The 24,415-nt window shown below is 53.4% G+C and overlaps 9 protein-coding genes across 9 annotated transcripts; 5 read left to right on the top strand and 4 right to left on the bottom strand.

The window, feature by feature from the left end:
- Window positions 1-726: 726 nt before the first annotated feature.
- CKM354_000849700 (uncharacterized protein) lies at window positions 727-2,648 on the top strand (the record flags this gene model as incomplete). Its single annotated transcript, XM_044803876.1, has 3 exons — window positions 727-760; window positions 820-1,198; window positions 1,250-2,648. The coding sequence occupies 3 exons, from the start codon at window positions 727-729 to the stop codon at window positions 2,646-2,648; spliced, it is 1,812 nt and encodes a 603-aa protein (XP_044659811.1).
- A 440-nt stretch (window positions 2,649-3,088) lies between these two features.
- Window positions 3,089-4,204, top strand: CKM354_000849600 (uncharacterized protein; the record flags this gene model as incomplete). The annotated part of the gene is made up of 4 exons (XM_044803875.1): window positions 3,089-3,124; window positions 3,196-3,516; window positions 3,574-3,732; window positions 3,863-4,204. The coding sequence occupies 4 exons, from the start codon at window positions 3,089-3,091 to the stop codon at window positions 4,202-4,204; spliced, it is 858 nt and encodes a 285-aa protein (XP_044659810.1).
- Window positions 4,205-5,697: 1,493 nt separating this feature from the next.
- Window positions 5,698-10,457, bottom strand: CKM354_000849500 (uncharacterized protein; the record flags this gene model as incomplete). Its single annotated transcript, XM_044803874.1, has 3 exons — window positions 5,698-7,524; window positions 7,672-10,245; window positions 10,305-10,457. 3 exons carry the CDS (start codon window positions 10,455-10,457, stop codon window positions 5,698-5,700), a joined length of 4,554 nt encoding a protein of 1,517 aa, XP_044659809.1.
- Window positions 10,458-11,020: 563 nt separating this feature from the next.
- Window positions 11,021-12,922, top strand: CKM354_000849400 (ATP-dependent RNA helicase; the record flags this gene model as incomplete). The annotated part of the gene is made up of 1 exon (XM_044803873.1): window positions 11,021-12,922. One exon carries the CDS (start codon window positions 11,021-11,023, stop codon window positions 12,920-12,922), a length of 1,902 nt encoding a protein of 633 aa, XP_044659808.1.
- A 426-nt stretch (window positions 12,923-13,348) lies between these two features.
- On the top strand, window positions 13,349-15,522 carry CKM354_000849300 (uncharacterized protein; the record flags this gene model as incomplete). Its single annotated transcript, XM_044803872.1, has 2 exons — window positions 13,349-13,754; window positions 13,883-15,522. The coding sequence occupies 2 exons, from the start codon at window positions 13,349-13,351 to the stop codon at window positions 15,520-15,522; spliced, it is 2,046 nt and encodes a 681-aa protein (XP_044659807.1).
- A 1,007-nt stretch (window positions 15,523-16,529) lies between these two features.
- CKM354_000849200 (uncharacterized protein) lies at window positions 16,530-17,781 on the bottom strand (the record flags this gene model as incomplete). Its single annotated transcript, XM_044803871.1, has 3 exons — window positions 16,530-16,914; window positions 17,075-17,274; window positions 17,527-17,781. The coding sequence occupies 3 exons, from the start codon at window positions 17,779-17,781 to the stop codon at window positions 16,530-16,532; spliced, it is 840 nt and encodes a 279-aa protein (XP_044659806.1).
- Window positions 17,782-18,875: 1,094 nt separating this feature from the next.
- Window positions 18,876-20,010, bottom strand: CKM354_000849100 (uncharacterized protein; the record flags this gene model as incomplete). The annotated part of the gene is made up of 2 exons (XM_044803870.1): window positions 18,876-19,948; window positions 19,998-20,010. 2 exons carry the CDS (start codon window positions 20,008-20,010, stop codon window positions 18,876-18,878), a joined length of 1,086 nt encoding a protein of 361 aa, XP_044659805.1.
- A 1,115-nt stretch (window positions 20,011-21,125) lies between these two features.
- CKM354_000849000 (uncharacterized protein) lies at window positions 21,126-22,135 on the top strand (the record flags this gene model as incomplete). Its single annotated transcript, XM_044803869.1, has 2 exons — window positions 21,126-21,241; window positions 21,292-22,135. The coding sequence occupies 2 exons, from the start codon at window positions 21,126-21,128 to the stop codon at window positions 22,133-22,135; spliced, it is 960 nt and encodes a 319-aa protein (XP_044659804.1).
- A 793-nt stretch (window positions 22,136-22,928) lies between these two features.
- CKM354_000848900 (uncharacterized protein) lies at window positions 22,929-24,093 on the bottom strand (the record flags this gene model as incomplete). The annotated part of the gene is made up of 3 exons (XM_044803868.1): window positions 22,929-23,071; window positions 23,134-23,475; window positions 23,535-24,093. 3 exons carry the CDS (start codon window positions 24,091-24,093, stop codon window positions 22,929-22,931), a joined length of 1,044 nt encoding a protein of 347 aa, XP_044659803.1.
- Window positions 24,094-24,415: the final 322 nt, after the last annotated feature.

The raw sequence follows: 24,415 nt of genomic DNA, 5'->3' as shown, positions 1-24,415 counted from the left end.
TGCATGACACGGTCGCATACGCATCAACCGAAAAGCCTGGATAAATGGGTTGCATCCCACATGGGCAGATAATACGAGAAGTCCACGATAGCATGCTGGTCTTCCCCGCGCTCGCAGCGTTGTAGTGCATGTTAGTGTCGTATGATCAGCCGTTGAGTGCCATTCGCAGGCATGATATCAGCTGCTGGTTGCTAGCATTGGGCCTCCAGTTGCCGGACGTAATGTTCTGCACAAAGGCGGGACGTCTCAGATGTGTTCGGCTGTGCGGGGTATTCAATCGGGTTGTGCCTGAACACTGCTGTTTTTCCGTGCTCTGGCGGTCTGCGGCCATTGATTGTAGCTGACTCCACGTAAGTCGAATCTGAAGACGACGCTGACCCGAAGCATGACATGGATGCGTTTGGCCGTTGAGTGCTCCAGCTGGTGAACGGGAAGGGCGGAGAAAGAAGTCGGTGGACGAACGACTGGAGAAAGAACATGGAAGGGAGTGGTTGAGGCTGAAGAGAGGCTTGGCATGCCGCTGCGCCACGCGAGCCAGGATCAGCACCAGGCGGCGGCAGCGTCTAGAGCTCATCGTGAGACGAAAGCGCCAGATTATTGTTGTTGTATCAAGTCTCCCTTTCTTCCCTTTGTCGCACAACTGCCACGCCCTGCATCGCGCCCGTTGAGCGTATCCTCCACCAACCTCCCGCATCGGTCCTCCTCGACCACCGCCCGCCGTGCGCCATGAGCGGCAGATTCGTGCGTGCCTCCAAATACCGTAAGCTGTCAACATCCCGCCATGCTCTGCCCTCCGCCGCGGCTCACATGCATGCACAGGGCACGTGTTTGGCCAAAATGTCAAGCGCGAACAATGCTACGACAATCTGCGTGTCTCGCGGAATGCCTGGGACAGCAACCTGATCAAAGCTAATCCCAAGTACATCGCCGTCAACTGGGAGTCTGGTGGTGGAGGCGCATTCGCCGTCATCCCCCTGGAAGAGCGAGGGAAGCTGCCGGATGCTATCCCATTGTTCCGAGGACACACGGCAGTCGTGCTGGACACGGACTGGAGTCCTTTTGACGACAATATCATCGCTTCCGCCTCAGACGACGGCAAGGTCTTCCTGTGGCAGGTGCCTGAAAACTTCCAGCTGCGCACGGATGCGGAAGAGCCTGAGGATGTCAAGCCTGTCGGCAAGCTGAGTGGGCACTCGCGGTATGCTGAGACCGAACAGGCTGATCTTCGTGGGAACTGACAATGGCACAGAAAGGTTGGCCATGTGCTCTTCAATCCTGCCGCCGAGAACGTCCTCGCTTCCTCCTCCGGCGACTTCACCATCAAGATCTGGGATCTCGAAGATGGCAAGTCGAAGCTTACCTTGAAGGGCAACGATATTTTCACCTCCATGTCATGGAGTGCCGACGGGAGCACCCTGGTGACCACTTCAAGAGACAAGAAGCTGCGCTTCTGGGATGTGAGACAAGAGAGGCCTGCACATGAGGTGCCTGGACACAGTGGTGCCAAGATCAGCAAAGTGCAGTGGATGGGCGACCACGACAGAGTCGTGACTACAGGCTTCTCCAAGATGAGCGAGCGACAAATGGGTCTGTGGGACACACGCAACCCGACGACACCCATTGGCGATTTCGTGCCACTCGACTCCGGCTCTGGTGTTGTCATGCCATTTTGGGATGATGGCTCACAGATCCTCTACCTTGCGGGCAAGGGTGATGGCAACATCCGCTACTTCGAATACCAAAACGACAAGTTCGAATTCCTGTCAGAATACAGATCGCCAAACGCTCAGCGTGGTCTGGCTTTCATGCCAAAGCGTGGAGTCAACACGCACGAGAACGAGATCACACGTGCATTCAAGTCCGTGGACGATGCGTACATCGAGCCCATCTCATTCGTTGTGCCGAGACGCGCAGAGACTTTCCAAGACGACATTTACCCACCTACTGTTGGTACAGAGCCAGCAATGTCGAGCAGGGAGTGGTTCCAAGGCAAGAGCGCGCTTCCGCCCAAGCTCAACATGGAGGATCTTTTCGATGGTAACGAGCCACAACTGGTTGCCGCAGAAGCGCGTCCAAGGACTGCTACGACATCCGCCCCAGCTCCAGCGCCTGCACCTGTACCAAAGGCAGAGCCGGTGCCAGAACCTAAAGTGGAGCCAACTCCAGCGCCAGCTGCTACCGCACGAGAACTGCCCAGCGTGAACCAGAACAAGCAGTCAATGGCCACCATGGCAGACAAGTTCGCCGACAAGGACGAAGAGGAAGAAGATGTCCGCGATGACAGTTCTTTCGAGGAGATTCAGAAGCCAGTCGAAAGGCCCTCTGTGATTGCGGCACGACAAGCAGAAGCAACCAAGCCACATGCCACTTCTTCTGCACCAGCTCCTGAGCCAAGGGCCGAGCCGAAGAGCCTTGCAACGAATACCGGCGAAGGCGTGCCTGCAGCAGCTGGTAAGCCAGCCTCAGAGCTCCGTGAAGACAGCAAGACGACCAGCTCAGCTTCCGCTGCCGCACCATCTGCAAGTGCTGCAGCAGGTGGTCTACGTGATGTTCTTAATGAGATCCGGACCATGCTGCAAGTACAAGGCAAGCAGATTGAGCAACTCACGTCTGAGGTGGCTCAGCTCAAATCGAAACTTGGAGAGTAGGTACCTCCGGCGACTTGTGCGACCGCCACGAACGACATGCCTCCACGACAGCCTTCAGCCCATCCAGAAGTGATCAAGACGCCCTCCGTCTCACATTTAGCGGGCAGAGTGAGCACCATCTCGAGTAGAATTGGTGCGATGCAGTCGAATGCCCAGCACGATCGGTATCGCTACCACTTCATACCAGAGCTACCAAAGCAGGCGAGAGCGACATTTTGATCGGGTTAAAGATGTCTTGTTTTAGCGACTTGTGTAAGAGAAATAGAGATGCTGTACGAATCAACGGCCATTTCAGTGATGTCCGCGATGCAATCGTCATAGAAATTCCGCGCTCTGTGTTCATAAGTACGTGCCATCTGCGTTTCAAGCTTTGGGTGGTGGGCGCCACTTCCGCGAATCCTAACATGACTTCCTCCTCTTCCACAGAACGCAACACCGAAATGGTCAACCCACGCGTGGTCATCGTCACTGGTGCTGTAAGTATTGTTGGCATCTCATTAATTTAGCCCAAGCACCATGGTAGGCTGACATCGATGATTCTTCATAGAATCGAGGTATAGGACGCGCCGTCTGCGACAAGATCCTCTCGAAACCCAATGTTGGACCTATCAAGCTATTCGCAACATCACGAAAAGGCGATGACCTCGCAATCAAGGCCCAAAGTCCAGACCAGAAAATACTTTACCCCAAGCTAGATATCTCAGTCCAAGACAGCATTCGCGACTTTGGCGTGGAAGTCCAAAAGCTTCATGGACCTGTTTCTGTGCTCGTAAACAATGCAGGCGTCAACCTGGACCAGCCGGCGAAGAGCTATGGACCGGAGAACGCGAAAAAGACGCTTGACATCAATTATAGAGGGACTTTGCAGGTGAGTGCCTTCTCTCTCGCGCATGTTCGTGTAGAAGGATGCTGATTCTCCGCAAAGATGTGCCAAACGTTTCTCCCACAACTCAGTGATGGCGGCAGGATAGTCAATCTGTCATCGATTGCTTCAAGCATCAATACATACAGCCCCGAGATCCAACAGCGCCTGCGTAGTGCGACCACTTTCGAAGAATTGGAACAAATCGCCCAGGAATTCGAGGTACGTACCTCGTGCTCACGTCTGACCTAGACATCATGCTACGAACACACCACCACCTCCTGTTGTATATTGACAACAACAAACAACTTGAAACGCGAAACTAACACGACATCTTTTGCAACCCAAACAGCACTCCGTCCGAACCTCAACCGAAGCATCCTCAGGCTTTCACTCCACGCAACGAAGCTACAACGTTTCCAAAGCCCTACTTCGTGCCGCAACACGAATTCTCGCCTCTCAGAACCCCCAGCAACTGATCAACTGCTGTTGTCCAGGATGGATAGACACCGACATGGGCGGGCTGATCTCTTCGCGTGGAACACGCCCGCCCAAGACCGCGGAAGAAGGCGCTCGCATCCCTGTCCGCTTGGCATTGGACGATATCGGCGGCGTGACGGGTGAGCACTGGGCGAACGATTCTGTGAGGAGCCGTGAAGAGGGGAAAGTGATGAAGGATTGGGAAGAGAGTTGATGCATCCTGTATGCATCATGCACTGTGACAGAAAAGATTAATGCTTGTCTGCAGAACTGCATTGCATCCTGCAATGCACATGCACATTCACATTCTTCTTCCATAAACCAACACCGACCGTCCCTTCGTTCTACCTGCCCTTCTGATCATCACGCCATGCGAGCAACAACAGCGACGAGAACAAACTTTTCTTTTTCTTCGGCTCCAGATGCCCAGCATGCGCATGCACACCCATCGCACAGCACAACCAAACCTCCGAGGAAAGGAAAAAATCGACAACACGACTACTAACAACAACAGTAACACCGAGATGAGATCTCCATTCGAATTCAACATTCTAGGTTCTAGCGCGGCATTGACAATACCCTTCTCCTTTCTGGCTGCCACGTGCGCAGCATCCAACCATGCTAGTGCGCACTGTGCTCGAGCAAAGACCAACAATGACGAAATAGGGGTGCGCGAGCAACAATCATCAATGAAGCGAAGTGAAGAAACAGAGACAGCCGACATTGATGCTGTATACCAAACACAACAAACAATAAACGCATGATGCTCACCTCATCGAAGAAGCTCTGCTCGATCGCCGCGTGAATCCATGTCCAACGTTATGCAATGCAGAAACTACCCCTCCGTTCTAGCATTCTGCAGCAGAACAGACAGAGACAGCAACACATCATCCGATCTCACGGGCCCGCGCGAGCGTGGGGTGGGGTCGCGACAAGGCGCGGGAGATACAGTCTCACCATGAACGTCAGCAACCAGCACTGCAAAGCTGCAAGATGATTGCTCAGAAGGCCATCACCATAGCTACTACCGAAGAACACGCAGCACATCACAGGGATACGAATCCACGCGATGGACGATCACACACGGCGTCGGTGATGATGGTGGTGTGCACGTTCAGTCGCCAGCTTATCCATGCACGTTTTAAGAGACAGTCTGAGAAGTTCAAAAGGTGTGCATAGTCCGTGTCAAGTGTGCAAAAGTCCGTATGTAAGTAAAAAGTTACGAGTGGGAGTCTGTCTGTCGCTGCTGTTGCTGCACTCCGGGCATCCTTTTCTTCTTCATTACACATTTCCCAGTACTCCTTCCATCCGCCCTCCTCCGAACTCCTGGAAACGAATACAAGAAAACTGTTTTGAACGACGCGCTCGAAACGCCTCCAACCTTTTCCAACGCCACCGACGACGCTCAATGATCGACTTGAAAGTATCGACACAACAAGCGTGCTAAAAAGAAGAAATCGCTGTTGTCATCAAACGCACTGCATCATACAATGATGTGTACAAAGCTTCGAAACAAGAAGCGACAGATGAGAGATGCTTGGTGACAAGCACGTAACGAAAAAGTCCGTCTGTCCAACTTCAGACGATTGACATGTGATCAAACGACATGAGAAAGACTGGTGTCTCGTACACTTTCTAAGGATCGTCCAAATCCTTACTTTGGGCTTTTGAAGCTTCAAATGCGAAGCGGTGCTCAGAGCACTCCTCCTAGAAGATCATGCTCTTGACTGCGTCTCTTGAGCGATGCCCTCGTCGAGGACTCATGGGAGGCGTCTTAGGTCTCATTCCAGAATTTGCAAGAGGTGCAAGCGGGAGATCCATGACAGAAGCTGAACCTTTCACGGGACTGTTTGGAACGCTGCTGGCCACCGGCTTACGGTCACTCAGCTTGCGAGCTGGAGCCGGAGGTTTCGTAAAGTCGCGCACGTCCGTGCCTGAGGAAATCTGAGGCGTTGATGGAATGCCCTCGGCCTTCTCTCTTGCCAAGACAAGGTCCGTCCAGGAAGCGGATTTCTTGCCGGTATCAGCTTTACCGATGACTTGACTCAATGCCACCATCCAATCCGCCTTGTCTGCTGTCTTGTCGGCATAGAAGTCAATGGTCTCTCCATTGGCGAAGCGGATTCGGAAGCCCTCCTCCACGTAGGCATAACCTTCATCTTCTTCTGCAAATGCAGATTTCCTGCGGCCACCTTTGTTTCCAGGGTTGCCGGACTTTGGATCAGCCACAAGAGTGCTCTTGTCGTCCACCAGGCGTGTAGCCTTGGTCAAATTGATCACGGCACGCTTTTGTTGAGTATGCTCGTGGTATGCGGTCAATCGCGGGCCTTGCAGGCGGAAGAATCGACGTCTCCAATGAACACAGTCGCCACCTTGCTGACTGAGATGGCCCTCATGCACGACCTCGACACGCTCGCTTGCTCTGTTCATCTCCCGCACTGCACTGCTCATGCTCTTCGGCATGTCCTCGTCCGCCGCTCCAGCTGGCTTTGGCACGTAGAGAAGTTCGAGTTGGAGGAAGCCGACAATGTACGGTGGTCGTCGAACTGGACCAGCATTTCCACGCTTACTCCGCACACTGTTGACGACCTGCGAATCACGCTCGAGAGCCCATTCGTTGTAGCAGGGCACATCGACAATCAACTTGCGTCCAAAGCATTGCTTCTCGTGTGCACGCAAGTTGACGTATGCGCGTGCGAACGAGCCATCTTGAGCATTCACCAGATCGTGCAGCAGATCCCAAGCTGTTGGTGCAACAGATGCGCGCTTCCGACGCTCCTCCTCGAGCACGCGTCGCTCTTCAGCCTCTGCCGCTTCTCTCTCTTGGCGCTCCTTCTCAGCACGCTTCTTCGGACTTGTCAAGAAACGTGACAGACTGTTGGTCTTTTGATGCTTCGAGCCCTTCGTAGGGGAGGTGGGTGCGTTGAGCGGGATATGCTGCTTTGGTGGGGGCGGGAGCTTGGTGTTCAGAGTAAGCTGGAACTCCAGGTCATTCAGTACAACCAGTTCGAATTCCTGCCCGATTGGTGCATTTCGTCCCAGCTCCAGGCTGGTCGTGGTGACACAATGGAGTCCGTTGTCGAGAGTAAGCTGGAAATACAGTCGATCGTTCTTGGGCATTGGCAGATCCAGTTCCTTGATTCCAGCGACCTTGACGAAGAGTCGACCACGTTCGATGCCTTCTCCCACGTCGTCTTCAAGGCTACTCGTGCCTGCGGCAAAGTCCTCGTTGACAACACCAAGAACGCTCGCTTGACCTGGTAGAGGTGGAGCAGGACCGGTCGAGTGCTGTGCCGCTGATGCCTGGCGCTGGCTCTTCCTACGTGCCTTACCATTCCATGCTTCCGTCTCGAGGATTCCGCTGCCCTTGCGGGGGCTCGAGTTGGTACTGCGCCCGCCACGAGAGCTTGGTCGTGCTTCTGCTGTTGGTGACATGGGAGGCTCGTTGGATTTTGCTGTCCCATTGCTGTCGCCAGAGAAGTTGCGGTTAGTAGCCACAACCAGCTTCGTATTCTGGCGCATGAGGTATCCTTTCTGCTTGCGAGGAAAACGGTTAGCACCAGCACCGGCCTGATGTGTTGAATAGGGAGACACCAAAAGTGAAGATGGCTCTACAGTCTGCCCTTGTCGACTGACAAGATCAGATCTGCTAAGAGCACTGATAGGAAAAATGTGCGGTACCTTTTGGCTCTCGATGACTCGCTCGAACTCGTGTTCAAGTCCAAGCCCATCGGCATCGTCAGCAGTCACACGAGGAATTTCCAGATCAAGCTTCAGCTGCTTCCGGCTCTCTCGACGACGAGTGGTTTCACGAGTGGTTTCTTGTGTGGACTCCACGGCAGAGTCCGCTTTCGATTCATTACCGTCTGATGAGTATTGCGATGGCTCCTCGATCTCGCTGGCTTGTTCAACCTCTGCTTGGTATGCTTGCGGGATGGGTGGAACAGGATGACCGGCACTAACGATTCGTCGCTGTTCAGCCATCATGCGCAAGTCGGCAGGAGTTGCAGATGGTCGAGCTTTGAGCTGACCGTTCGTCTTGATGGTAGCCCTCCGCTCCGGGATCACTGGAACTTCTGGTTTGGTCTCGACTGGTGGAGGAAGCTCTTCGAAATGATGCACCTCACTGCTGGAGTGATGTATGACCGAATCAGGGCTTCCTGGCGGAGAAAACTCGCCATCATCGTAGTCAGCGCCATCATACGTAGGACGTGGCAGGTCCTTAAGCACTGGTTTGGCTTCAACGTGCGGCTCGCTTGCGACCGATGGCTGCAAAACTGGCGCACTTGAGACAATATCCGTCTGTTTGCTTGATCCCTCTGGTGCTGGTGATCGGACAATGTAGTCCTTCATGCCGAAATCGAAGTCATCAGAGGCAAGGTACGATGGTAGACCCATGAAGTCGCCACTGGTCGACTTCTGTGTGGCGGACTCAGCCTGCGAGTAGTCCTTGACTGTGAGCAGCTGCATGGCGTCCTCTAGCTTCTCCTTTCCATCATCAGCCTCCGCCTCTTTGTCAGCCTGAGCCTGTAGAACTGTGCTCTCGGCATCCGGCTCAACAGAGGAGTACTGGCTCTCGGAGTCGTCGTTGTTGCTAACATCGTGACGAAGGACAGAGGATTGGCGTTCGTAGTCATCCAAACGGGAAGGTGATCTTGCTGGTTCAGACAACAACGATTCGTCAGCGACTGGGATAGCGCTCAAGTCAATGGCGCCGTCATCTTCAAGCGGCTCATCCTTAATCTCTACCTCTGCAGACTCGTATCGATCGCAGCCAGACAGACCAAGAGAGTGCTCGCTCACGTCATGGCTGTTTTCTCGCGATGGAATAGGCTCATCTGGATGCATCATGGCCAGCTCCTTGTATGATGGACGCTCCGGACTGTCGTCCGCTTCTGTTGGGGTTTCTTCTTCGTCTTCGAATTCGCACCTGGAATTGCGAACCTTGCGCAGAATGCTTTCTCTGGAAATGGTGGGGGGCTCATCGTCGTCGAAGTCAGGGAGGTCCGCAAGGTGAGATTCCTCCTCGGGCTCTTCTTCCTTGATTGCCACGTCAGACTTCTCTCCCGTGTCAAGATTGGTTATGGTCATTTCCGCATGACCATCAGAGTGCTTTGAGCTTGGGCGATCTGCAGATTCTTCTGTGAGAATGTCCTTGCCGCACGAAGCTCGTTTTGGTGGAGAAGGCAGATTACGTGCAAGGTTCGAGGCGCGCTCAGCAACTGCTGCAGCTGACTCTCGGCGGCCATGCATGAAAGCAGGGAGTGGAGGTAGTGGGCGAGACTCGCCTTCCGAAGCCAGACTTCCAGAGCGCGAAAGATGCTGTCTCTGCACCTCCAGAGAAGAGCCTTCGAAGACATCATCTCCGTCATCCACAAGATCTCGACGAGCTTCCTCGGGAGACATGCGCGACCAGTCTTCTGGCAGAACTACGGGCGTCTTGTCGACATTCTCCAAGTCTGCGTCGAAGCTGTCGTCGTTGTGGTATGGCTCTAGTGAACTCCCACGCTCGAAGCTGTATTCGTCGTAGTACTCATCCGAGTCGAAGCTACCCTCTCGGGAGCCAGATGCTGCTGATACTGAGGGCTCCGGTGTGGGGTTCTCGTAGACGTTGATCTCTGGCTCAGCTTCGTGGAAGGTGACACTTTTGTTGTGGCGATGTATGGCGCGAGGAGTAGGCGCGCGGTCGTCGCCGTCAGACCATGGCCCACTGTCGTGGTCGAAAGAACCGAATTGACTGGTGCGTGAAAGCGAAGATTTGGTAGGTGAGGATGCCGGCTCCTTTGATGGTGAAGAAATGGACTTTGCCTGTGGGCTGCTGATGATGGAGACAGCCGTCTCGCTCTCCGTGCGCTTATGTGCCGATGGCCTTTTGGGGCTCTGCAGCGGATTGTTCTCCTTCTTGAGGCTGTCATATCTGGTGAAGTTGTTGTTGGCCAAGTTCCCGCTCAGCGGGCGGTTGGCACTCGGGCGCTCGACGATGGGCAAGCTCGATGGATCGTACGCATCCTTGTTCTCCAAGGCAAAGATGTTGCTCTGCTTGACGCGGCCGGCTTGCCGCAGCCTCTCGATACTGGCTCTTCGCTTGGCTGACAGGAGGTTGGGCGAGTTCTCGCGGTCGGACGAGGCCTCGTTGTCGAAGCGAGAGGGCGACATGGGGTCCCTCGTCTTCCAGAAGTCGCGCGGCGAGGAGTTCTCGTTGAGGAAAGAGGAGTTGTCGGTGTAGGGCGAGGAGTCGCGCGAGACGATCATCTTCTGCGCGGACGTGTCAGTCAGTAAACACGGGCAGGCGGGGTCGGGAAGTCAGCTCTTACCCTCGTCGCCTGGTTGTAGCTGGGGGAGTTGCGTCGTGGAGAAACGCTGGTGATCTCGGAAAGCGCAGCCCGCGTGGCGGCCATCTTGTTTGGCGTCGACGAAGGCGTGTTGCCCGACTTGGAGATGCGCAGCGGCTGGACCTGTCGCACCATGGTGAGTAGCTGTCCGCCAAATGTGCGAGCGCCCGTCACAGTCGCGGCGACGAGACGAGAATAGGCTAGATGCGTACGGAATCCATTGCGCCGGGTGAACAGCGTGTGTCGAGTGCACAATGCAGCAGCACGGCTCAAACGCTGGAATGTTGTCGCTGGCGAGCCGAAGTTCTCACCGGCGCCGTTGCGGCTCTGCGCTCAGATGCAATAATCGCGTCGCGGAAGAATAACAAGCGGTGTGAAAAAGAAGCTGTGCAAAGTGCCTGCTGATGCGCCTGTCATCTCATTGCCCAAACGAATGAAGACAATGTTATTGTGAGAGTGTGAAGACGGCGCAGAACAAGAGGGCAGATGCACTGCATATTCCTTCTTGTTGGGCAGCCCCATTCGCATGTTGATCGTGGGTCGCGGCTGCCCGTTGCCCTGGCGACTGCCCAGTTCAAGTTTCAGCGCGAAGGCGTTCCGATCCACTTCCGCTCGTCTTGGCGGCGATCGCGGAAGATCTCCCTCGAGAACTTTTGGGGAAACACCTCTGAACTGATGATCCGTGAGTGGCCTCCAACATGCAGCGCCTCTCTGCTGCCCTCTGCCCCTTCTGCGAGGCGCGGGCTCTCGCGAAGCCCTTCCAGCCCGCATGGCAGCAGCAAGTGCGCAATGCGGCGACCCTGCAGAAACGCAAGCCCTCGCGCATGGTGCTGTCAGAAAGAGTGGCTAAGGGGCCATCGAGACCGGCGGAGGATGGCCATGGCCGACCGACAAAGATGCGGACGAAGAACAGTCCGTTTGGAGGCATGAACGTGACGGAGGTGCCTAGAATGCTACAGGTGCAGAGGAACAAGATCTCTGAAGCGGAGAGGAAGAGGCAGGAGAAGATGAAGCCAGGCAGCGGTAAAAGAGAGCAGACTCCCAAAGATCCGATGAGGGCAATGAAAATGCAACGCCGGTTGGCGAACATCTCGTACGAGAAGCGTAATAGGATCAAGCAGGAGATAGCCGAACGAGAGAGTTTCAATGACTTTGATCTCTTGCCCATCATCAAGGAGTCCATCAGCACCCAAGCGCTTGCCGGGCAGCTTGACATTTCGCCTTCCCCAATCCAACGATTAGCGATCCCCGCACTTCTCGATACTCCGGACGGACGACGGCGAAAGAAGAAGCACATGCAGGATGAACCATCAAAGGACATGAAACAATTTCTGCTTGCTGCAGAGACAGGATCTGGCAAGACGCTGGCATATGCATTGCCTGTGATCGATGCAATCAAACGGGCAGAGAAGGTCGAGGCGCAAGAGCAGGAGCGTCAAGAGAAGGAGAAAATTGAACAGAAGAAGGCAGAACGCCGGCTGTTCGAGTTAGATGAACCTGAGGTGGAAGATCTGTCCAAAGGGCGGCCACGCGCCATCATCCTGGTTCCCACCGCTGAGCTGGTCAGTCAGGTCGGCGGCCTTTTGAAGAGCCTGTCGCATACTATCAAATTCCGGACAGCTATGGTCAGCGCTGCCTTCACAGGAGCTGTCATCCGCAGCCGTCTGTTTGGTCCAGGAGGCGTGGATGTTGTTGTCGCGACGCCCCACCTACTCAGCAGTATCTGCGAGAGCGATCCAAACATACTGTCCCGAGTGTCGCACCTGGTCATCGATGAAGCGGACAGTCTGCTCGATCGTTCGTTCAGCCCAATCACATCTGGTATCATTGATCGCGCCGCTCCCTCGCTCGAAAAGCTGGTCTTCTGCTCAGCCACTATCCCTCGAAGCGTGGACTCGTACTTGAACAAGCGATATCCAGAAACGAAGCGACTAGTCACGCCGAACCTCCACGCCATCCCGCGGCGTGTTCAGCTCAGCGTAGTCGATATCGAGAAAGTGCCATACCAAGGGAATCGTGACCTAGCATGTGCGCAGACGATCTGGGACATCGGCAAAGAAGCTGCAGAGGCAGACGAGGATAGGGAAAAGAAAATTGTCGTCTTCGTCAATGAGCGCGAGAAGACGACAGAGCTGGCAGGCTATCTTAAGTCCAAGGGCATCGATGCTACCGCATTGTCACGAGACAGCGACGATAGAAAGCAAGCAGAAACGCTAGCTGCTTTCACTGGTGCTGTAGTACCTACTACCAGGCATAGCGCAGAAAAGGCCACGCGCAAGGAACGCAACGACTCGACTCAAGCCATCAGTGTAGGCGATCTTCTGGAGGGAGGCAGTTCAGCTCCCGCTCCACGACAGCTGAGCAACACCAAGGTGCTGGTCATGACCGATATCGGCTCGCGTGGCATTGACACTTTGCTCGTCAAGCACGTTATCCTTTACGATGTACCACATACGAGTATTGACTTCATACACCGCCTCGGCCGTGTTGGCCGTACGGGCAAGAGAGGTAGAGGAATCGTGCTAACTGGCAAGCACGACCGGAAGGATATTGTGAAAGAGGTCAGAGAAGGCATGTTTAGAGGACAAGCGCTGATTTAGACAGCAGTCCTGCGAAAATACCCTGTACAATTAAGACATCACATACATGTACAGTAACAAGATTTCATCTCCCTAGCCAGTATCAAGGACGTGTTGCTGGTAAGAACTAGCTTTCTCTTTTTGTACATTGCCAAGCTCGTCGATCTTTTCAAGCTGCAGGCTGCAGCACAACACGCGAGCCGATCGAGCCTCGATGCACAAACAGATTTCGCTGGCACACAATGCACAAACGCCGCAAGCGTCACGCGCAACGATCATGCGTGAGCTTCACTGGCAGTCCAAAGGCTGGGCTGTTTAAACTTTACGTGTGAGCTCATAGTGGGTCATTCCTAGAATTGGCAAGGCCGAATTTCTGGCGTGGAAAGCAGGATAACATTTCCAGTAAATCTTCCAACGCCCACAACTCGACCGCATACCTCGACGGCGATGCCTCAACCTGCGGTGACGATAGTCACTTTGGTCTGCTTCTGCTTCCTGCTAACACCCGCTCAAGCCTTTGGCGCTGGCGAAGTACCAGAAGACAACGAATGGCTTGGCTACGTCTGGCGGCACGGCGATATCGGTAACTTGTTACCTCTGTTGCCAGTCAGCTTTGTGAGCAACTATGCCTTCACGAAACTACAAGCCAAGCAGGTGTATTTTGGCAACTGGCTACGGGACTTTTCGCAACTACTCGACACCACTTGCTTGGACAAGGTTCATGAGTCAATTCTGAGGGCAGTGGTAGCGATTCTGGCTTTTATGGAATTTGGACTCGCTACGGATGGCTTCGATGTCACCAAGGAGCGTCTTGGAGTTTACCGACATGAGGAGCATATTGATAATCCTAAAGGTATGTATACGTAATCTCAAAACGCACGACGATACTTTCGGACGTGATAACAAATGCAAACTGTGTTCAAGAGATCTCGATCGCACAACGTATGAGAGGCACATGCTGACCTTTGATCGAAATTCCAGGCTACGCTGATGACCTGCCGGACAAAGACGCCACAAAAATTGATGGCAGACTCCGTGGCCCAGTCAGGGAAGTGGAGCTCGAAGTCGATGCAAAGACTGGCATGAAAAATTACATTGCAAACTCAGGAAAGGATTGGACGACATCAGCTGACTATATCCGCAAGAAGCTATGGGCATGTATTGAATACAAGCGTAACGAAAATGAGGCGGACGCGCTCATCAGCCTAGGAGCGGCAATGCACACGATAGAAGATTTCGCCGCCCACAGCAATTTCATCGAGCTGTGTCTCCGTGAATTTGATGGATGTCAGGATGTCTTCGCATTTGTGGGCGACAAGAGCTGGATAGAAGCACCTGGCTCGCACAACAAGGTCCCTCCGTTAACAACAGGCACATTTGGTGCTGTTGATATCCTGCACAGCTTTCTAGGAGAGGCCGATGACCGCGCAGCCATCATAAACAGGGGTGAGACGAGGACTGCCTCTTTTGGCGACCTGTCGAATATGCAATCCAAGCTCTTTTCATCCTCAAATTTCAAAAGTGCCTTCCAGGCTATTGCTTCCGTTGCTGAGAAGATCTCGTCACTTACGCCAGGGAACAGCGACATTGCTGGTCAGCTGCAATCAATCAATTCTGCTGTCACGGATGCTCAGAACAATTCCAACCAGACCAAATCCTCGGATGAAAAATCCGATGAACCTTTTCCCAACTTATGGAGTGCAATCCACCCAATCTTCAAACTTCACGACGACATTCAGCTCTGGACCATGAAGCATGATGATGGACCTACCTTTCCTTGGCTGAGCAAAGCTGTAGAAGACATAAAGACACAGGCGGACAACCTCGCATACAAATCATTGGCTGCGTTCATAGAACCGGCGCTCAACGAAGTCCGTGCAGCTGCAGAAATGGCCAAGCAACAAACAGTCGAGATGAGCAAGGCGTCAGAAATCTGGGAACCAGGCTCCAAGGACTCCAATCCAACACATTCAGAACTGGCAAAAGACCATTTCAGCAACCTCTTGAACCAGCCAGCAGGCATCATTGCCACTATCTGCCTAAACTGGAGCACTCAGCAGATAGTGAAATGCTGGGATGACCCTTCTATAGATGTCGAGAAGACGATTGAGGATATTCTCTCCATCATGCACCATCCTGCATTCGTGCAAGAACCAAGCGACATACAGCGATACATGCAAGATTCTGTCCGCGAATGGTGGGACGCCCACACCGAAGATCAGCACAAATACTTGCTGAAGAAGCTCTCAAAAGAATCTGCCCAGGACCGATGGAATCACCATGATCACACAATGACCGCTCGAGACATGGCTGGTCGAGGCACCAAGGGCTTTGCCTCGTTTCCAGGAGCCTGGCCAGAGACTACGCCGCGACCTGTCGACGATACATTACGAGAGCAGTTCGTGAAGAAAGTCCAAGAGGTAGCGGACGGGCTTCGAAACGCGAGCGAGAAAGTCGTAGATGCGGCTCATACGGTTGGTGATAAAGTCGGGGTCACGAAGGCCCTAGGCCTAGGCAAGTCAGAGGATTTGGATGATGCGGTGACACGGCTTGCGAAAGAACACGACATCAGCGAGGGGGAAGTCAGAAAGAAACTTGACTTAGGTGGACCTCACTTGTAGAACGTTGGACTTTTGACTTGGAAGAGTATAGACCCCCTACACTACTGCCAAAGCACAACACTTGTGCTGCTAACTATTCAATGCAATACAAATTACCTTCACCTTACTGGCTGGACATCGACGGCCACTAACGGCTTGTCGCAGATTTCGCTGAGCGAACGAGCAAATCTTGAATCACTGTGAAGCTAGAGCTATCGATTACTAATCGAAACTTCGGTGAGCGATGTCTTTCTCGTGGGGATGCTGGCGAGGTATGCCACCGGAGGAAAGGAAGAGGAGACATGAGCGGTCGAACTGAAACGGAAACTAATGGGAGACTGCATGTTCGGCGAGCGAGCGGTGACATGGTTGTCGCGTTTTTGAAAGCATCGGTGCTTGACCGAGTCTTGAAGTTCTAGAGGAACATGCAAATACTAGAGCTTGGACATAAGCACAAACGAGCCGAGAGTGGAGCTCTACGATCCTGTTTGCAATTACAGACTTTCTCTGGGTACCGCTGAATTTGGTGCATGATTGAGACGATCAATGGATATACATGTGAGTAACACTGCAATAAAGGGCTGACCTTAGACAGAGACCTTAGATGTTCGAGCAGTCAGCACGGCTGGTGTTCCGATATAAGTCAAAGCATCAACAAGATCATCGACAATGTATTCTCTCGACAAACAAAGGACTACTTGAGATCAACAACAATGTATTGCATCGTGCAAAAATTCATCGGTCATACGAGATCAATCAACCTAAAGGACAGCCTCGCCATCACACTGGAACTGAGATCGCGCTACTTTCCTGACACATCGCATGGCGATTACAAGTCCGAGCATGATTAAAGAGGGAAAGTGGTGAAGAGAAGCAACACAGAAGGGCAATAGAGATTTCAATTCTACTCTGGTGACTTTTCTCAGCCAGACTTTGGCCCTATCATTCACATGCGTTCCTGACGCATTCCCTGTCGATGTCTTGGTATCTCTGTCATACGATTGAACTCCCCGCCACCAGTAAGGCATCTACCGCCCAGATCGGAGCTGGTTGAAGAGCGATGTAGCACGCTGTGTCTGGCCAGCAGTGAATCGATCCATGCAGGCATCGTCACTGTAGTCCATCCAGTTGTGAATGCTGTCAACACCACCGCCACTGCAAGTATCCTTGCCAACAGGGCATCCACTGGTGGCAGTTCGTTGAGGTGGAGTGTCGTTGACGGAGTCGCCGGCTCCAGAGCAGCTTTGACCCTGGAAGACGTGGAAAAGACCGAGCCAGTGACCAATTTCGTGAGTGGCCGTGGCTCCCTCGTTGAAAGGTGCAGCAGCACCACCTGGAAGCGAGTCTGCGAGGTTGACGCAACCATCGAGAGTACGGTCGCTGGCGGTTGGGCTGGAGACTGGGAAGTAGCACCTGAAGGCAAAATGTTAGAGACAGCTGGGGGAAACATCCACACTTGTGGTCTCTCAACGCGGCTTTGATTCCACGCCTGCCTTGCTTATTGAGACAGAATGCCTCGAATGCGCTCGGCGCGGCGGAGATACTAGGGCTGAGGGAATTAAAGGGTACTTACCATCCAAGGGTGCCACCGGGAATGTCCGAAAGGAAGTAAAGATCAAGCTCATCGTAGCCTTGCGCCTTTCTGAGCGCAGTCTTCATGTTGCGCTCATTGGTTGTGCCAAGGTTGGCAGCAGCCCAGTTGTTGTTCACAGTATAGTCGGTCGATGCCAGGGTGAATGTGAAGCCCATTCCAGCATAGGCCTGATTCATAGCCTGTTGCAGAGTGTTAGTCAAGACTTTATTCCGAGTACATTCGTGAAACAGAATTTAGCTGAGAGCCAAGCAGATAAGCAGAGAAGACCCAATGTCGCCGGAGAGAGACTCGTTTCCTGGCGATGACCGGCGATGAGTGTACCCCCCCAGGCGCAAGGCATGCAAGCTTTGCTAAAGCTAGCACTGCTGGCTTTCTCTGCCAGAAATTGCTCGACCAAGCCATTGAATGTGAAACTGGAGGGAAATACGTACACTGATCTGGCTCTGAATTTGTGCTGCAGAGTAACGACCTTGCTTCGAGGACGAAGTGACAACGTGCACGTATGTTGGAATAGTCGCAGCAGCCATTCGAGAGATATCGAGGTTGGCTGCTCCCTCAGCCGCGGCGGCTTCGAGGGCAGCGACTTGCTCTGCTGCTGGTGCACCGAGACCACATCGTGTGTAGGTGGATTGTGCGGATGCGATGCTGGCGGCGGCTGCTGCCAAGAAAGAATTGTTAAACTTCATGGTGATGATTTGTTGCACAGATATTCTAGGCGAAGCGAAGAGAAGACGACCTTGATGGAATTCAAAGACATATAGTGCGTGCCGGTCCCTCGCTTTTTGTATTCTTTTGCCCAACACCTATTGCGACTGTTGCCGGCACATCTTCATGCCCTCTCAGCCTGCTCGCTTCAGATAGCGACACCTGCATCATCGTGTATCTGCTTGGCCAGCCGGACGCTCGTACGGAAATGGAAGTTGTCAAGACCATCGCAACGTGGAGACGTTATACCGTTCGCTCGTGGCCTCGCGAGTGATGTCGCTCTCTTGCCACGTTGGGAAGGTTGCAATATGCGTGCATGGTGGGACAGCTGGGCAAGATAGGATTCGGGCTTTCACACTGGTGGTTACTGTAGAGTTAGCGGGCTTGGACTCGTAACAAGCCCGCTGATCTCCACCCCCTCTGCTAAGAATTTCTCGGCGCCAATGAGACAGCTATCGCGGATTTCGCCAGTTTGCTTGAGCTGCAGCACAACACAAGGCAAGAATCGGTGGCGATGCTTGAGACGGAAGGAGATGTGCGTTGTGGCTGAACTAGCTGGCGAAATTGTCTTGTCAGAGCCGGAGGATGGACAAGAATGAGGTTGATGCAGTTTGGCGCTAGTGACTTTCCCAAGACAGGCTAGCGAGACGAAAGCCACCAGTCATATGCGAGCAACAGTCCAGCATGACAGGACTTTGTCTCGTAACTACGTCTGTCGTTGTACGACTGCCGCTGAAGCCTGAAGGAACGAGCTGCATGCTCTGTCAACCCGATCATGGACCAATCCTCTGCGACCTTGCTTGTTCGGTCCTGCGAGCTGTGCACAGGGGCCGATGAAACAGTCTGATCAGAACCAAGATGGTCGCGTTACCTGGAAGCGTGGACAGTTGATCGTCGGTCGTGGAGCACATGATCGCCTCGCGATGATTCTCCCGAGCTGAAAGGCCTCTTACGGCAGTGCCGAAGGATACTTGCAGATCGGCGATGCATTGCACGCCCTGCATTGCAAGCACAGTATTGCGATATCCAGGTCATGATGGCTAGGTCGTGCGTGTTACCACGGGGGCACATGCAATCAGCACTGGAAGGCCACGCCATGCTTCTTCACTTCACTTTTGCCACCTCCAGCGAAGCCAGTGCCGTCGGTGGCCAGCTCGACGAGTCCACGCGCGGTCTTGCTCTCCTTCTCGCCCGTTGAAGCGTCCTTCTTACGTTTCGCTGTGCGACCAGGAGTAATATCTTCTTGGCACACATAGCATCGCACGGAGTCGTCATGCTCCTTGTCGTGCAAAGACTTCTCGGCTGCTTTCTGGAACTTTTCGCTGCACGGCTTGCACAGGACATGACCACAAGGCTTTGCGAGTATGGCTTTTGTTGAATTCGACAGTGCTTTGTTGCACGCAGGACAGCTTCGTTGCTTGTTGTCCGAGTCGGCGGATGACGCTTCTTCTGTGAACTTGATCGAGACCAGTGACTTCAAGGTGAAATCGTGGGGCTTGTCATGGGATGCTGCTGGACAAGTCGGGTGCTGCTTGATTGCTTTCGAGTCCGCCTTCTTGTTGTCTGGAGTCTCGCCTGCAACCCAGAACGCTGGCAAGTGTGGCTTGGCGTTCCTCTCGTCATCCATCAACTTCCTCGCCTTGTCGCGATCCTCGTTGGCGAGTCGCACAAGTTCCTCCTGATCCAGCTCGAACTTGCGTTTTGTGCCCTTCTTTGCGCCTTCTTCCACTTCCTGTTCCACTAAGACCTTGCCGTTCTCTCGTCCGACAATCTTTTGGCCAGCTGTAGCCCCGGGCCTCGCGCTCAGGCCAGCCTGCACCTTCTCGAACTCCTCGATGGCTCGCGCCTGGGCTTCCGCATCCTCAAGCTGCTTTTCTTCTTCATCTTCCTGCTTTCTGCGCTCGGCCTCCTTCTTCAACCTCTTCAATTCCTTGTTTTGTGCCAGCAGATTGCTCACGGCACACTCCCTGCAATAGAGATGGCCATGGCTTGCGCAGGACACCGGGTCACGTGCAGGGAGAAGACATAGTTGACAGTTTCCGAACGGCAAAAAGCTATCCCGAGTGAGTCGAGTAGATTGAGAACCCCAATGACCCTTCAGCTCATTGCGCTCGTGTGCTGTGAAGAATGCCAGCGAGGTATTCCTTTCTTGACTCGTTAGTACTTGCAGTAATTCCGTCAATGAGAGCGGACTCACTACTGTGTGACATATTTGCCGCCTATCGGAGAATGATGTCCGTCGTGTGAATCAAGTTGCTTGCAGTGCTGGTAAGGCGAAAGAGTGCCGTCGGACTGCAACCCATGTCACAGATGTGAAGAACGGGGAAGACCCGACCCGGCTTGGCCGGCGCAAAGTCAACCTTGATCCCTCCATAGCTGTCGACGACACCTGGCTAGCAACACCTCATCTTCCCGCGGTCACACGCAATCAGGCTGCGCTGGTCCCCCTCGGCCCCATTGCTAACTTGCTGCCAACTTCTTCTCGACGCGATGTCGACATCTACCCCACAGCTGAGATATACGATCACGAGGAATCCATCGCTGACGTCTGGGGGTCTGCGGGCGGACCAAGCAAAGGAGGCCGTCTAATCCTTCGCAGATTCACCGCCGACAAATTTGATGGCTACAATGCGACTTGTATCCGCGAGTATCTATTGACAGTCAGCCTGAAGTGACTGCTTTCTCGTGGACCTCCATGATGTGTTTCGGGACAGTGGATCGCATAGTCTGCCGCCGAAGAATAGACGAACAGCCGATCGATGCTCGAACCGAGAGTCTGTCTCCCTATGGGAAACATTCCAGAAAGTGAAGTCTGCTCCGCTCCTATGGGTCGCTAGGTGACCAACGGACAAATCAGCTTCGTAACTCAATCCTACAGCCCCCCATATCTATGTGAAACCATGACAAGCCTTGCCAAGATGCCTCGAACTATGCATCGACCGTTTGGAGTACATGAGCCTGGCTTCTTTGCGTCTCGTCGGTCTTGTTTCGGACGCGCAGCACATATCGCGTGCGACTGACTGGGCCCCCCACCGCGAGCGCGTTACACATGTGGACAATTCCGTTGCGGAGCCAGAAGAACGTGGCGTCGACGGACGGACAAGCGACATGAAAGTACAGCAGGACCGATTTTTCCAAATTGCAAGTAGGAGTTTTCGTGATGCATTGATGAGTTGCACGACTGCATCGCTGGGCGACAATTGGGAGTCGTCGAATACAAAAGAGACGACAAGCCCCTAAGGTTTGAGAGCAGAACACCAGCTCACTACATCTTCCTCCCAGCCTCTCTTTTCTTCCCTACAAATCTACCACTCTCTTTCTCACCATGAAGTTCACCTCTTCGATCGCCCTGGCGGCGATGGCTTCTTTGGCCACTGCCATTCCCACAAACAACGCCAAGCGTGCCGATGGCCCTGTCGGATACGCATCCCAGAACGGCGGGTACGTCAAGCAGCGACTGACGTGGAATCTGCAATTGCTAACTTTCACAGCACCACTGGTGGTGCCGGTGGTACTACCACCACTGTCAGCTCCCTTGCTCAGTTCACTGCTGCTGCCCAGGCCGACGCGGCAACGGTTGTCTACGTAAAGGGCACCATCAAGGGAGATGTCAAGGTCCGTGTCACATCCGACACTTCGATCATCGGTCTCGACTCTTCCTCCAAGCTTGAGGGTATCTCCCTCTACATCAAGGATGTCAAAAACGTCATTGTCCAGAACATTGCCAGCAGCAAGGTCGTTGCTAAGACTGGCGATGCCATCGGCATCCAAAAGTCCACCAACGTCTGGGTCGACCATGTAGATCTCTCTTCCGATCTCTCGGCCGACAAGGACTACTACGACGGTCTGCTCGACGTGAGCCACGCCGCCGACTGGATCACCGTCTCCAACTCCAAGCTCCACGACCACCACAAGACCTCTCTCGTCGGCCACAGCGACAGCAATGCCAAGGAGGACACTGGCAAGCTCCACATCACGTACGCCAACAACCACTGGGCAAACATTGGCTCTCGTGCACCACTGCTCCGCTTCGGAAGTGCTCACGTCTTCAACAACTACTACGAGAACGTCTCCACCAGCGGTGTGAACACTCGCATGGGCGCCAAGGCACTCGTTGAGAGCACCGTCTTCAGCAACGTCGTCAAGCCAATCCTCAGTGTTGACAGCAAGGAGACCGGAACAGCCGAGACCAACGATGTCGATCTCGGTGGTGCTGAGAACACTGCACCAAAGGGCAACTTCGGCACTGTTCCTTACTCGTACACCCTTCTCGGAAGCAGCAAGGTCAAGGCCGCCGTTGTTGGCACCGCTGGCAACACCTTGAAGCTCGGTTAAGCGTGGGTCGCAGTAAAAGGGACCATCTGAGTTTCAGGCTCATATGACTTGGTCTGATACACAGAGCTCGTATAGGAGCGTCGGATTTGTTATGCGGGCAGCAATCCGAATTTTTGGTCAACTAAGAACTATAGTAGTAAGCGACAGATGTTAGTTTCAGTCATTCAGCCAGGTGCTTCTTATACAACGAACCAGCCGATTGCTTCTCTAAAACTATCTCATTTCTACTCCATACCTGCTCGTGGAGTGAAGCCTCACAAGGGCTCTCAATCGAAGCCATGAATGACATGGGCTTCATCGACCTATGATCCCTACGTACGAAGTGCCTTGCATGCCTCCTGTTCCCTCTGCCAGTCCATCGCTCACTACTAGTGGGGTATTCGGTAGACTTAGATTTGGCGTCAGCATCTCTGGAGGTCAACATGGCAGTCTCAAAGAATATTGCAACCAGTCAGATCCATAAGCAACATAACACATCTACTGTGGTACGCCACATCTCAACCACGAAGACAATCATATCATCAACATACTTGACCGCATTTATCAATTATAAAAGTAACGCTCTGCCGCTCTGATGCAGACTAAGTGTCAACTGAGCTCCAATCGTTGAAAGAGTGCCTTTGCCAGAGACGTTGAGCTGTGTCAAAATGTACAATTCGTGACTACGTAATTTTTCATTCTTCCCTGTCTGTCTGCTTTGTCTGTCGATAGCGAGCGCTGCATTCGGTGCTTTTTCCAAAAGTCCAATCCACTGTGTACAAAGATGTGTTCTCAGTCGAATGAGTGATGGCGTTCAAACCTTGACCTTGCCAAGTCCAGCGTTCTTCTTCACAACAGACTCCACAGACTTGAGCGGAGTCAAGCTGTACTTGTATGGTGCCTTCTTGAAAGTACCCACTTGCGTAATGTTCACATCGGCTCTTCCGAAGTCGTTCTCTGTAAAAGTCACAATGTCAGCATGCAAGTTTTCATACTTGAACACATTGGGACCAACTTACTAGCACCCAAGTTCGCAAAGCCATCGAGCTCCTCGTCACCACAGACACAAGTGTTTGGAGAGTCTTCGGGAATGACCAATCCATAGGTCGACAAAGCAGTTCTGGTGTTGCCTTTGAACTTGTTTCCCTCCACCAAGACTTGGTTGTCTGAGCGAGAGTGAATGGCTTGGTACAGGAAATCCTCGTAAAGGTTGTTGTAGATGTGTTGATGTCCGAAACGTCCTGCAGGGCCGCGAGTGCCGCAGTTGCGCCAGTAGTTGTGGTGGTAGGTGATGTGCAGGTGGCCTTCGTCAACTTCGCGGAGGACGTCAGAGTTACCGACGAGGGATGACTTCCAGTGGTCTGATGACAATATTAGCGATTTGAACAGGTTGACGGAAATCAATAGACTTAGTACTCACCATGGAAGTAGTTGTGCGAAACAGTGATCCAGTCCGAGGCACGGACGATGTCGAGCTGACCATCGTAGAAATCTGGGCCGAGCTCCAAGCTGATCTGGCTCTCGAACTCGTTGTGGTCGATCCAGACACGAGTAGTGTTCTGAATCGTGATGCCGTCGTTGTCTTCCACGAATCGAATGCCAATGTTTCGTAGAATGACATTGGTCGCGTTGATAATAGTGATGCCCTGGCCAACGATGTTGGCTCCCTTGCCCTTTCCAAGCAGACTGACGTTTGAGCCAACTCTCAGACGTGCAGCCGGACGGAACTCTCCCTCGAGGTAGATGATCTTCTTGCTGTCTGTAGCCGCAAGAGCTGCCACGAGTGCAGCATCAGTCTTCACGTTGAAGACCTTGCCACCTTGGCCACCTGTTGTATGACCGAGTGGGTTGTCCCAACCAAAGCCTTCCAGTCCAGCAGGCTGTCGCACTCGATCTCTCTTGAACCATTCACTCCATGCTGGGCTCGCAGAAGCGCACGCAGCCAGCTGAGCAGCGGCGAAAAGAACAGAGAACTTCATGCTGGTGGTGTCGTAGCAGGTTGAAGCGATAGAACCAGTGAGCCGCACGACTTCTCTACATCGGCAGGACGGCAATGCCTATATACCTCCATTTTAATGCTGTCGAATCCAGTTTTCCCAATCGACAGTCGGTGCCTTCCTCATTCTGCTTGTGATGACCCACAATCGAATTCGTGATTTTGCGTCTCGCAACCGAGCCGAGGGACGAAGGATGCTCAAAATGGGGGCCGGCACGGCCAGGCCGTCTTAACGTCGTTCTCCAGAGTCGACGGCCCCAGCAGCAGTCTTGCTGTGCTGGTATTGTGGGCTGAGGACTCGGTGC

Source organism: Cercospora kikuchii (assembly GCF_019650295.1).
Source record: "Cercospora kikuchii DNA, contig_00005, whole genome shotgun sequence".
Lineage (NCBI taxonomy): Eukaryota > Fungi > Ascomycota > Dothideomycetes > Mycosphaerellales > Mycosphaerellaceae > Cercospora > Cercospora kikuchii.
The sequence above is the reverse complement of the archived record's forward strand: the minus strand, read 5'-3'. Positions and strand labels throughout refer to the sequence as shown.